The 12,198-nt window shown below is 42.0% G+C and overlaps 1 protein-coding gene across 1 annotated transcript; it reads right to left on the bottom strand.

The window, feature by feature from the left end:
• lin52 (lin-52 DREAM MuvB core complex component) lies at nt 1-12,160 on the bottom strand. The gene is made up of 6 exons (XM_034124399.1): nt 12,056-12,160; nt 10,954-11,028; nt 10,820-10,857; nt 10,631-10,697; nt 10,390-10,473; nt 1-407 (listed from the first exon to the last, which is right to left on the bottom strand). Exons 1-6 carry the CDS (start codon nt 12,147-12,149, stop codon nt 352-354), a joined length of 414 nt encoding a protein of 137 aa, XP_033980290.1. The 5' UTR covers nt 12,150-12,160; the 3' UTR covers nt 1-351.
• Nucleotides 12,161-12,198: the final 38 nt, after the last annotated feature.

The raw sequence follows: 12,198 nt of genomic DNA, 5'->3' as shown, positions 1-12,198 counted from the left end.
GTCTTTTCATTTTAAAACTTTATTATACAACTTCAGAAATTGAAAAAAATGTAAATCATGTTTAAAATAGAAGGAAGAATAAATAGGGAACATTTGATCAAGGCTTGCCTACAAGGGACAGAAAGTCAGAAAGAGGTGGTACATCATTTTGAGTTTCTGTGGATGTAAAGGCATCTGTCTTGGAGGACAGCAGGAAGAGACCTCAGCCTCCAGGGAACATTTCTGCTTCAATTAAAGGTTTTTGAAATGTGTAGTGAAGGTCTGAACATGTTCAGAGCATACTGTTTAATGCATAGAACTAATTCACCTTTCAGTGCCCACATTTGTTGTTGCTTGTAGAAAATAAAAACGTCACTTCTTGGGCCTCTCCAATATGTTCAGGAACTTCCCCCTGGTCATTTCTCGGGCTGAAAACAAGAAGACACATCACATATTGAAGTAATGTTCAGGTTAATAGATATATATTTCATTTATTATGCTGGTAAGATACTCCAGTATGCTTCACACCCTCCCAACAACCCTTCATAAGTTGGGTAAATCAGTCAGTCTTCCACAACATTTGCCTGCAGCTCTAACCACTTCAGAACTGTTGTTTAAAAATGCAAAGCATGTATTTAATATCTACAGTGTCACACCGCGGGGTAATTTATACAAACATCTGTTCATTCAGGACATGGAAAACAAGATAAGATGGAAGCGTAGCCACCAAAGAGTCTTGTGATTTGCTTTATCGCCGTCTCAATGTAGTGAGGCACAAGTACTCAGACCTACGCGTGCATGAGAGTGTGTGTTCGTGTGACTGCAGGAGGAGTGCGTAGAGATTATTATTATCACTATTAACCTCAACTAGTGAACATGTAATATAACCATGTTTAAAATAAGCGACAAATGAATAGCAAAAATAATTAAAAGATAGATGTAAGGCGAAATAGCAATAATAATTTAAGCAAAAACAAGGCTAAAAGTAGTAAATATGCCTATTAAGCCAAAGGAATACATTTGAGGGGCCATGTGAGGAAATAATGCAAAACATCATGCTACACAATACCATTGTTATTTTGTGAAAACATTTCTCTGATTGTTGCTATTTTATTTATTTATTTAATGTTGGATATGCTTATTGTATTCCTTCAAATAAAAAAAACAAGTTAAAATTAAACAATCTAAGAAGAAAAAACAATCCGGTGAATAAATACAGTATTGTATTCAAATGTATTTGAAGCTACAGATATGATTTCTTTTGTTTTGAAGGAAACTTAAAGGAACCAAATACTCTGTCTTTAGCTCTGTTTCCTTACTCCCTTTATTAGTGTTTGATGGTTGAGTTTGGAGATATATTTGACACTGTCCTAACGTGACATAACGCTAGATATGTTCCTGGATTTTGCATTATATTTGTCGTAAAATGCTTATATCGCACATTGGCTGTTGAGTTGTTCTCCCAAAGGCCATTTTTAGTAACCTCTGTAAATGAATGTACCAATGATTATAACAAAATCACACCTGCATAATTGGTATTATAGTATATATGGTATTATGTTTTCCAGCTTCACTCTTTTTCTCCATCTTGTAAAGTCTGTGCGACATCTGTGATGCAAATACAACACACTACTAAAGGCTCTACACAGCAGCATGTTTGGTTGGGATTCAGTAAACAACAACACAACTACGTGACACAGACACCGCCCTGCTGAAGGCTCTTTGTGAGGGTGGTCTTCACTGGGAGAGCAATAACTGGCTCTCAGACCTCCTTGCAGCATCATTAGAAACCCTGAGATGCACCATCCAGGTAGTAATCACTCTTTGTTCAGATAACAATAGGACCCGGCTGCTCTACAGTTTTTATGAGCTGCCGAGATCATCAGCGACTCTGATCAGTTTCTAACTAACCTTGCTCATCAGCCAAATACAAGACAACAGAGCAGCAGAGAGAGGAAGGATATCAACCGGGCATTTAGCAGAAAGTCATCCACCGTCCTGACGCCTACAAGAAGAATATGATCACAATCTCAGCTGGCTGCTGTCTGCCTGTGTGAAGCCCCCCCCCTCCCCCCTCCTCCGCCCACAGCGGCTAATGAAAAAGCCGGGCCAGTTAGTAATTTAGATGAGTTGCCCAGTGTGGAATGATAATGGTGCATCTGGGCGTGGGGGCCACGTCACCTTGAGGTGTCCCTCATTAGGTTAAAGATGATGCTAATTGGAATGGGATGGATTCACTCTGCACTTTGCTGTCTCTTCAAATCACCCTAAACAAAGTCATCAGGGGACCCCGGGACATGCATAGGGTGCTTTAGATTGAAATACAGCCATCAAAATAAAGCGAGGGAAAGCAATTACTTCGGGATGACCCTCATGCCGCAAGGGCTCTGATGTCACTTCCTTATTAGGAGCAGTTACACTAGGAACGGTAAAGGATACTTTTGAAAGGTACCATGCTTCCCTCTCTCTCTCTTGTTATCACTTTCCCCGTCTCTTGATGAGCCCTAACTGTAAAACGGATCAGGATGGCTGGGCCCCTCCTCCCGAGACCCCTCGCCCCGCTGAGCGTCTTATTAATTACGGTTCAGTTCAGCCTCCCACCGCTCAGACAGAAATATTACTGATACCATCACGTTAAAGACCCCATTAAACATAAATCAGTGCTCAAGTTATGATGTGTGCCCCTCTTTTTATGAAAGGGAAATATGGGGGAAGGTGTTCAGCAGGTTATTACAGAATATGAAATAATGCATGCTGGATGAACTCCAGCTAAAAGCATACATAGTTAGACCACCGAAAGAGCTACAATAGGAGTTATTCACAAAAAAGGGTGTTCCTAATAACACTAACAATGTACTTTTTCTAATATATGCATTACAATACCTCGTAATATGGGACTCAAAAAAGGTTCCTATGTTTGACTGAGGTGGAAAGTTTGTGTGTTGACAAAAGCTTAACGGGGCAAAGTGCAAAGGAAAAGGATTTTGTGAATAAATCATAACTTGCACGAAGCATGCAACTTAAATCTCCTCTGAAGACACGAAAGATTGTGACGGATAAAAAAGGTAAATATGTCTGGAGCCTTGACAAAATGTAATCTTCTCAAAGAAATGTATGAAAGAAACATGAATGCCTGATTTTCATCACGCGTTCCTAGTATTTGTATAATTGCCGTTGGACTGACACTCATTGCAGCCTTTTCTGCAATGGTTGAATGGCACCGGACATGACAATTATCTTCATAATGATAGTGGATGGTACAATGCATTCATTCACTTTCTTTTGCTGATCTGGATTTGTGTTATCCATTATTATTATTATATTTATTCATGCTACATTAGCATAGGGAACTTAGCTATTATGACGTATGAGAACATGCTATACCAGTACACTGAAACTGAAGCAGCTAAATGGCATTCAGCCATCAATGATTAATCATTAACAACTGTAACGTGTCAAATTATCTTCCGTGAAATGGACCTCGACAATAACACGTAGCATAAATGTCAAAATAGACTTCTCTTGGACATTTCTTGGTTAAAAACCTGATGATAAATTATTGATTTCAATTCAAATGTTGAACTGTACTACACTAGCTTGTTCTACATGTTACACGCCCACACAGTCTCACACAGTCACACACACACACACACACACACACACACACACACACACACACACACACACACACACACACACACACACACACCACACACACACACACACCACACACACACACACACACACACACACACACACACACCACACACACACACACACACACACACACACACACACCACACACACACACACAACACACACACACACACACTTTGTCATACAACAGGGGAGATCAATACTGATTAGTGGGACTTTAGAGATTTGTTTAGTTGATTAGAAAGGTCAATTACTAATTTTGCACTAAGTTAATCAGCATCTTGTTTCCACTGCCATCCATACTAAATGACACCTTATGGATTGTGAGGGCCATCTCCTGGCCCTGTTGATTTGTTGCTAATCTAATTATCATTCTGCACGATCTGGTCTGAGATTCCATCGCCGTATGCCGTGATACTTTAGCAACACAGACACATTATACAGAATATAACAATTCGACATATATCTACATTGCCGTCCATTGTTATCTTAAAGGTCCCATGTCATGGCCATTTCTACTGATCATAATTCCATTGTTGAGGTCTACTAGAATAGATTTACATTGTGCAATTTTCCAAACTCACATTGGTTTCTCATACAACATCTCTGTAAAGTATGTGTATTCACTCTCTGTCCTAAACGGCTTGTTGGAGCTCCTGCCCCCCCCCCTCCCTGTGAGCCCACTGTGCTCTGATTGGTCAGCTTACCCACTCTGTTCTGCTGAGTCCACCACCGTTACAGCGGAACATCAGTGATTATGTGTTACCATGGCGTTTGTTAGCAACCAGAAAATTACACCAGTAATGACAAACAGATGAGAATGCTGCGTGGGGTCTGGGTGCCGTGTTGGCGGGACGGTTTGGGGTTCGCTGCTGGAGCGGACAGTGTGAGCTGGCTTGCTGTTGTTGTTGTTGTTGCTGCGTGGGGTCTGCGTGGACGTTCTGGGGCAGCATAGACACGTCTTTTCTGTGTTAGAGTTGTACTCGCTACAGGGTGTACTTTGAGGGTTTGTGACTTTGCAGACCGTTTACATGCAGAAAAAGCTACATAACACACGATGGGATGGGTAATAACCGGAAAAGCATGACATGGGACCTTTAAAGGTATGACATCATTTATATCCGTAAATAGACACATTATGTAAAACAGAGCTTAGGTTATCATAAGAATGAGGACGTCTGAGAGCAGATAAAGGAAGAGCGTGCTGAAGGCTCCTATATCTGCAAATCCAACATCAGACCAGTAATCCTCTGGCTGCAGATTTCACCCTGGGTAATGCTGCTGAGGCACAATGCAACAATGGAGATTAACCTATATCTGCAAACAGCTAAATATGCCCCGAGGCTATTTAAAATGATGCCCTTTTAGCAAATATTTTAACAGCGAGTTATGCTAAAAGGACTAAGAAGTCATTCCATATTTTGATAACTTTTGATACTGAGATATTTCTAGTATTTGGATTGAGTCTAACAATGAATACATGAAAAACTAAGTCACGCTTTTTTCGGAGAATTCAATCTGGGAAAATAAGTCAAATAGGCTAAGTCTGAATGACGAAATAGAAGCGATGTACAGAAAAATATGTATGGTAGAGATGTTTATCTTGTTTTACATATTATGATGTTACCTCGCCATACAGCAAGGATTAAAACTACTAACATTTTGTGGTGTAACCAAAATATGTCTGTAATTTTCTGCCCTGGCACCTCCTTCTCACTGAGCGAATCCCCGGTGGCTCAGATGTAAATGCTTGGCTGTGTAACATCTTACTTTCCCTGGTTTACGGTGAGTGATCTGGGTGTCATTGTCACGGCCCACTCCCAGCCCCCCCCCCCCACCACTCCCCTGTGTATTAAATGAGAGTAATCATCGCTTCGCGGGGGGCACAACATCCCCCCGCACAACACGCCCCCCCCCCCATGGCACGCTCCCGGTGAGCCTCTAGACCCCCGTTAGCTCCAAAGACAGATGACCACCTGGGTTAACTGGAGTCCTGGACCCCCGCCCTGACTGCCCCAATTCACTTTCATTAAGAGTTAAGAGGACTTATCTGACCCCCTCTGCCCATCTCCGAGTGCTGCTCAGCTATTACGGGCTGTAAGCTTTATTTAATGGATTTAACATCCTCTCTCACCGCCGTCCTCCCCGGGGGGGACGAGGGGAGACACAGAGGAGATTACACACACCAACACACAGGCGAAGAAACACTCGAAGGCACACACATACCGCCGACGCGGTACCCCCCCCCCCCCCCACCATGCAACACATACACCTGACGCTCATGTTTGTGTTCAAAATTCAATTACCCACTTATTGATACTTCACAGGGATATTTAAGATGCAGACACGAGCTGTGATTTCCCAGGGGAGCCACTGGTTCCTCTTTATGTCCCAACCGAGAGGCTCCCCCCCCCCCCCTCCCTCATCCTCTCCTCCAATGCATTTTCGCCTGGCTGACACACACTCACACACACACTCACGCACCAAAACAAAACACATCTGCACCTCCCAACCCCTGCCCCAGCCGACGCCTGTTCAAGAGGTGTCCTTATTAATAGGCAATCAGTCAAAAATCATTCATTAAAAAGCCTAAAAGGTTTTACACCCGCGCCATGATTAGCTGGGAAAGAAAATCCAATGAATTCCTAATGCCTTTATGGAAATGAGGTGTCATTTCCGATCTGCTCATGGAGGCGGCAGGCAGGCAGAACTGAGGAGCGTTGTGTGTGTATGTGTGTGTGTGTGTCTGCCTCTGCTTTCGCACAGCTCTAACACTGATCCTGCCTGAGATATGGACAGGCTTTATCAGATACAGCTGCAACCTGCTACTCGTGTCAGCCAGTTGTAAAATGTGTGTGGAGCCGCTAAAGATTTTCCAACCATGGTTCATCACTATAGTAGCGGCTCTTTTCTCAGTCAGCACGCCCAATTATTTGAAAAGATATAACTATGGGAGCCAATTTGAGAAAACTCTCCCCACCAGGCTCAAGGTTACTACACATTACGCTGATAAAAACACGAGCTTCAAAAATGGAACCATCCTTGAGGCTTATTTCACTTTCCTCACACAGATTGTGTCCCCTTCAAATAGATGCACCACAATGCTGCCATTCATTGCAACCATGAGCCCCAAAGAGACACAGGAGAGAGTTCAAAAGACGAGCACAGAGGAGTAGTAGAGGTGAAGAGGAGGAGGAGGAAGGCAAGAGGCGGTGAGGAGGCATCCCCTGTTCCTCATTCAGCTGCTGTCAGCTCAGGCACTTCATAACGGCCCGCCCCGCGGTCAGCCGCCTGATGGATTGATGGAGGCACATTAGCACCGGTGGGGCCCGGTGAATGCAATCATATTCAGCAGCGGCTTGCTTCTAATAGGCCGGAGATTGATCCTGAGGGTGAGGAGGAGGAGGCGGGGGTGAACGCGGGCCCATTAGGAGCTGTCAGGGCAGGGCGACCTTCAGTCTCACCTTCACACAGGGAGATGCAACAGGGGTCAGGGTGGGTCTACGCCATGTGTCATAATCAGAGGAGAGGTGCTCTGTAGAGCTACAACAGGTGGTCTACAGAGCACACTGTGAGACGCTGTTTTAACCGAGATATCAGTTTTAAACACTGTTATATTGTTAGTGGGAACTATGGACATTTAAAAAAAAACAAAAAAAACATTCAGGATAGTCCTGTGGCCTAAGGCGGGCCAAGAATATCAGTCAAATTAACTCTTTCCGAGATCAGAGAACAAGAGTGGATTGTACAACTCAAATGTGTCATCAAGTTTAAAGCCTGGTACCGCTCCCTAGACAATGAATTGGCAAAGATGATGTGGTGTTCACAGATAGGCAGCAAGGGAAGCGTTCCGAGTATATGGATACATTTCCTGGGTCAGAAAAGAAAACAATACAACAGAAGAAAGCTAATTTGGGTATATACAACATTTGGTTCCACAAAATCAGGTGACCGTTCTTTGTTTGGGACTTTATACTTGATGACATCACAAGTTTAAAACGTACTTGTATAGTTTATGTTTTTTTCTAATGAGTTTGATTTTTAATATTCCATAGTTAAAGGTGGGGTAGGTAATTTTGGAGAAACCGGCTCGAGTGCGCTAGAATTTGAAAATACACAACCGGAGAAAATCTGCCACTTCCTTACAGAGCCCCTCCTCCAACACACACGAACGCGCACATGACCAATGAGGGCATGAGATAAGTTTGTGCACAGATGGAAGGCTGACAGGCAGGTAGGCCATCCAGTTATTTTAGCCGGACCGGCTAAAATGATTGGTCGTGCTTTTTACAGTATTACGGCTTCCACAGATGACATTTTTTTATGGATTTTTTGTCAAAGCACTTAAGATATTCATTGCTATCGGGATGTTAAGAGCATTCCATGGAATATAACAAAAAGTGTATCTCGAGCCGGTTTCTAAAACTTACCTACCCCACCTTTAATATCCAAGATTTCATAAATTAGATTTTTTTTTTTTTTTTTAAATGTTTCATTTATTTTTAAAAGGGTACATTATCCGCTTTATCCAACCCCTAACATTTTAATGGACATTTTCTTCTACAATTTCTGCCAAGGGACAACTTGTGAGCTGGCCCATATACTAGCCTATGTGGAGGCATCTCCTAAAAAGCCCCACACTTGAAATATAATCCATTATCAGAAATGAGGTAATCACTCAAAAACGTGACTCAGTCCTACAAGTGCTGTAGTCCACTTGTCAGTCACATCTTTCTAATATTCTGTTATTGGTTTAAATGTGTTAACGAGCGAAGGCTACCCTGGAAACATTTCCTAATCAACAGCCCACCCTACACGGAGAAGAGTTAAACGGTAGTCGGTAGCCCTGAGCCCACAAGTGTGATAGAGCCCCATCTCTGGCAGTGTGGTTCGCGGCAGCACGGCCCTCCAGCACGTCCCAAAGGAACACTCAGCTTTCAATTACCTCCAATAACAGCACTTATCAGAGTCCTCAGCTCTCCCCAGAGACTCAGGGCTTGATGCCCGCGCTCAGCAGCCCACGACAGGAGCATTCATCACGGGGTGGAGTAGCAGCTGTGGCCTGAGGAAGAGGCACGCGTCAAACCCCTCTGGGACTAGAGCGGGCAAGCGTCACTCAGACATCATTGGGGGTGCTGGTGGAGGAGGGGGTGAGGGGGGGATTAAGGGAGTGTTACAACCCCCGTCACTTCCATGTTAATACTTATGTACAAACATGTGTGTACAACAGTATGTAGAGTGCAAAATGTGCAAAATGTGCAAAAAGGGCAGAAACCAACACTGTCTTGGTATGTTTGAGGCACAGGGGGGAAATGGCGTAATGATGTTTGGTCCCGGTCCTCTTTCTAACTGCAGTAGGGGAGTTTCACTGCTTGATTGTGCTGTGCCCATTAACCAGCTTCCTCTTTAATGGTCCACATGTTGAAGGGGGAGGGGTAGTAAATCCTATCCTCCTGCCCTCAATCTGAGTCTGAGGAGTCTCGTTTACGGGTACTGAAGAGTGCACAAACATGATGAAAAAGTAGCTGAGATTTACAAGGCCTTCCCTGACAGCCAGGAAAAGGAGAAAATTAAACCAGAGAGCATTAAACAGGCACCCATTACAGGGCTGCTCCGACACCCATAATAACCATCATTGTGTCCCGTCATCGCGGGGAACATGACATGATTGCAAAGCCTGCAGGCCTGCACCTGTGACAGCTAACGTCTTCATACTAGCCAGATTACATGCTTCTGTGGGTTGGTGCGGGAGATTAGACACTTTTACAACTAAATGAATTTGTGACTTATGGTCTATGCAAATACAACACATGCTACAGCCTGATATCATGTTTTACTCTTATCTAGGCCTCCTGTGGTATGTTCATTTGGATATTTGTGCATTATACCATTGCAGACCACAGTTCAATCACTCAGGAGTCAACTCCCTTGCCTACACATTTGATGATGTTTTTTTTCCCTTTATGCATCTCTCACATTTCAAAGCCTTTCCAAATGATGTTCTACATAACTTTATTCACAAGTACAAGCTGTCTTAATGGAGTTTTACAAAGCAGTCAAATGTGCAATATTTTAAAACCTTACTATCTACATCACATCATTTTGCCTTGACTATGCATGTTAGTTGAATGTAAATGACCCAGGGGGAAAAAAACATTAACATGTATTTATATCTTTCCATTAAGAGGGAAGGCTATATCACAATTCTTCATTGCTTTTTCACTGGAAATTCCCATTTGTCTCTTAGAGCACTTAGCTCTCTAATCCACATGGATTATGACAATGGAGGCTGTGGAGAATGGATTAAACACTAGATTTTGCATCAATCAAATGCTTTAGCACTTGTTGTGGGCATGCCCCTGTTTTCCTACCTTTTCCACTCTAACAAGATTGACCTAAATACACCTTTATAAAGGTCTCAATTCAAACTATTTATGCTATTTCATAGAACTGGAGAGCTGATTTAAAATGGCTGGTTCCAATTTTGATCCATTATGTTATTGGGTTAAAACATATGAGCCTATGTGCAGTCAGCCTGTTTGGGTCTTGAAAGTGAAAGCACATATGGAGGCTGTGAAATCAACTAGCTACAAGAAAGGCTATGAGCACCATCTAGTGGTGACGTGGACCAACTTGCATCTGTTTATGGTACATTTGCATACTTTTCACTTAAATTGTATTCAAGTGAAAATGGAACCAAACATTTATATATGAACCTTTTTAACGTCAGGTGTGTGATGTTCAGGTACTTACACTCCTCTAGGCCCAGCTGGTAAGCAAGGTTCTGAAGTCCTTTGACCTTCTCCATCAGGTTGGCTGTGGTCAGACTACCCAGCTCTACAGAAGGATAACAGGAGCTATAATGAAAACTCAACGTGTAACTAGTTTCAGCAAATGTGATCCCATTTGATAGGATTATACTATTTCCGTCTACTTTCTCCCTGTTCAAAAAACAATTGAAATTGTTACAAAAAAACAAAATGTTGTACATTACCTTTCAACATTTCAATGTCCTCACTCTCTAGTTCAGCCATCCATTTAGGGGGCGAATTATTGATAGGCTGTGATGTAAGACACAACAAATGTCTCAGTGAACAAGATTTATAGATGGGGCCTATACAGTATATCATAGTATGTCAAGCCTATTTAATTATCTAGTTTGTAAATCTTATTTTTAACTCACGTTTTTACAAGATGCAGCAAATTCTGCAACTCCAGGCACTGTGCGAGAGATTACAGGATAATTAAGATCATAGCAATGTAGGACACAATCTCATGGACAGTAATCACAGGAACAGAGAGGGGATGTAGACTTACAGCGCTCCGGCCACAGGTCTGGTGACGCTCTGTCCAACTTCTCAAAACTCAGCAAAGAGCCCTCAAAATCGTCACCTATCAGAACACAAAATGTACTTCTTTGTTTTGGTTTCACACTCTTTATGTGGAAAATGCATTCATTGTACTGCAATAATGTAATGTAAGAGTTTTAGAAAGAATAAAAGTAAAGGCAATAATAAAGTTACTGTGTATGTTTAATTCTCAATTACTGAGATGAACCAATATAGCTGGCATTATATAACATTGTGTACAGTATTGTGCTTAACATCTGACTAAAACTACATTTTCAAACGAAAAAGTTGTGCCTTTAATGAGGAAAACGTCAGGAGTTGTAAATAATAAAGTATATCAACATAACATAACATACAATGTTAGTGTGTTTTATCAGATATGAAAATATATTGCCTATATATTCATTAAAATACTACATAATTAAAATGCTTACATACTAAGTTAATACATAGTTCGATTATATGTAAGTTATGTCGAAATGTAATACATTGCCATACTTTAGGGTAGCACACAAACATGTGTACGAAAGTGATCAACATGGAAGACAACTACATGGAAAATAAATACAGTCATAGCTTAATGTTTTTAATAAATTGTAAATTCAACATCAGTCCTAAACATTAGTGTTGTAAACAAGACAAAAGCATGAACATCGACTGACTATTGGAGTGAAACCCATGACTGATCACGTTATTGTGAATGAAAACACTTGGGCGTTACACAAATTATAAACACAGCAGATTTAGCCTGTTAATAGCAGGGCAGCAAGCTTCTGAGATTAGCTATGTGTGTAGCTGGAAGCAGTTTTGTGGGTCAGTGTGAACGATGGTTCACGCTTATTGTCTCTTCCCTTTCTTTACATTGGTCAGCAACAACACTGGGGCTAGTGAAGGCTTTGACAACGTAATAAACATCTCCAAACATTACAAATACAGCGTTAATATGTGTTTTCTGTCGCCTTGGTATGTCCTTCTGTGTAGGCATAGGAGTTGCTAAAGATATAATGTCTTTAAACATGTCTAATTTAAATTGTATACACAACATAGCAGGGTAAGGAATTAGAATTTACCTCCATTTGGAGACGCCATCTTCAAAACAAACACGTGACTAACGACAGCCAATCGCAGCAGCCGTCCCCAGAGTTGACGTGTAGCGGTGTTCATCACCAACTTCCCACCAGGAAGAGCGGCGTTACTGCATAAAGACTGAATA

Source organism: Trematomus bernacchii, unplaced genomic scaffold (genome assembly GCF_902827165.1).
Source record: "Trematomus bernacchii unplaced genomic scaffold, fTreBer1.1, whole genome shotgun sequence".
In the NCBI taxonomy this organism is placed as follows: domain Eukaryota; kingdom Metazoa; phylum Chordata; class Actinopteri; order Perciformes; family Nototheniidae; genus Trematomus; species Trematomus bernacchii.
Note: the sequence above shows the minus strand (reverse complement) of the source record. Positions and strands in the feature narration are given on the sequence as shown.

Coding starts and splice junctions, on each gene's coding strand:
- lin52 (XM_034124399.1), bottom strand. CDS start 12,149: ATGAACACCGCTACACGTCAACTCTGGGGACGGCTGCTGCGATTGGCT. Junction 11,029..12,055: donor GATGGCGTCTCCAAATGGAG/GTAAATTCTAAT, acceptor GTGTTCTGATAG/GTGACGATTTTGAGGGCTCT. Junction 10,858..10,953: donor AGACCTGTGGCCGGAGCGCT/GTAAGTCTACAT, acceptor TCTCTCGCACAG/TGCCTGGAGTTGCAGAATTT.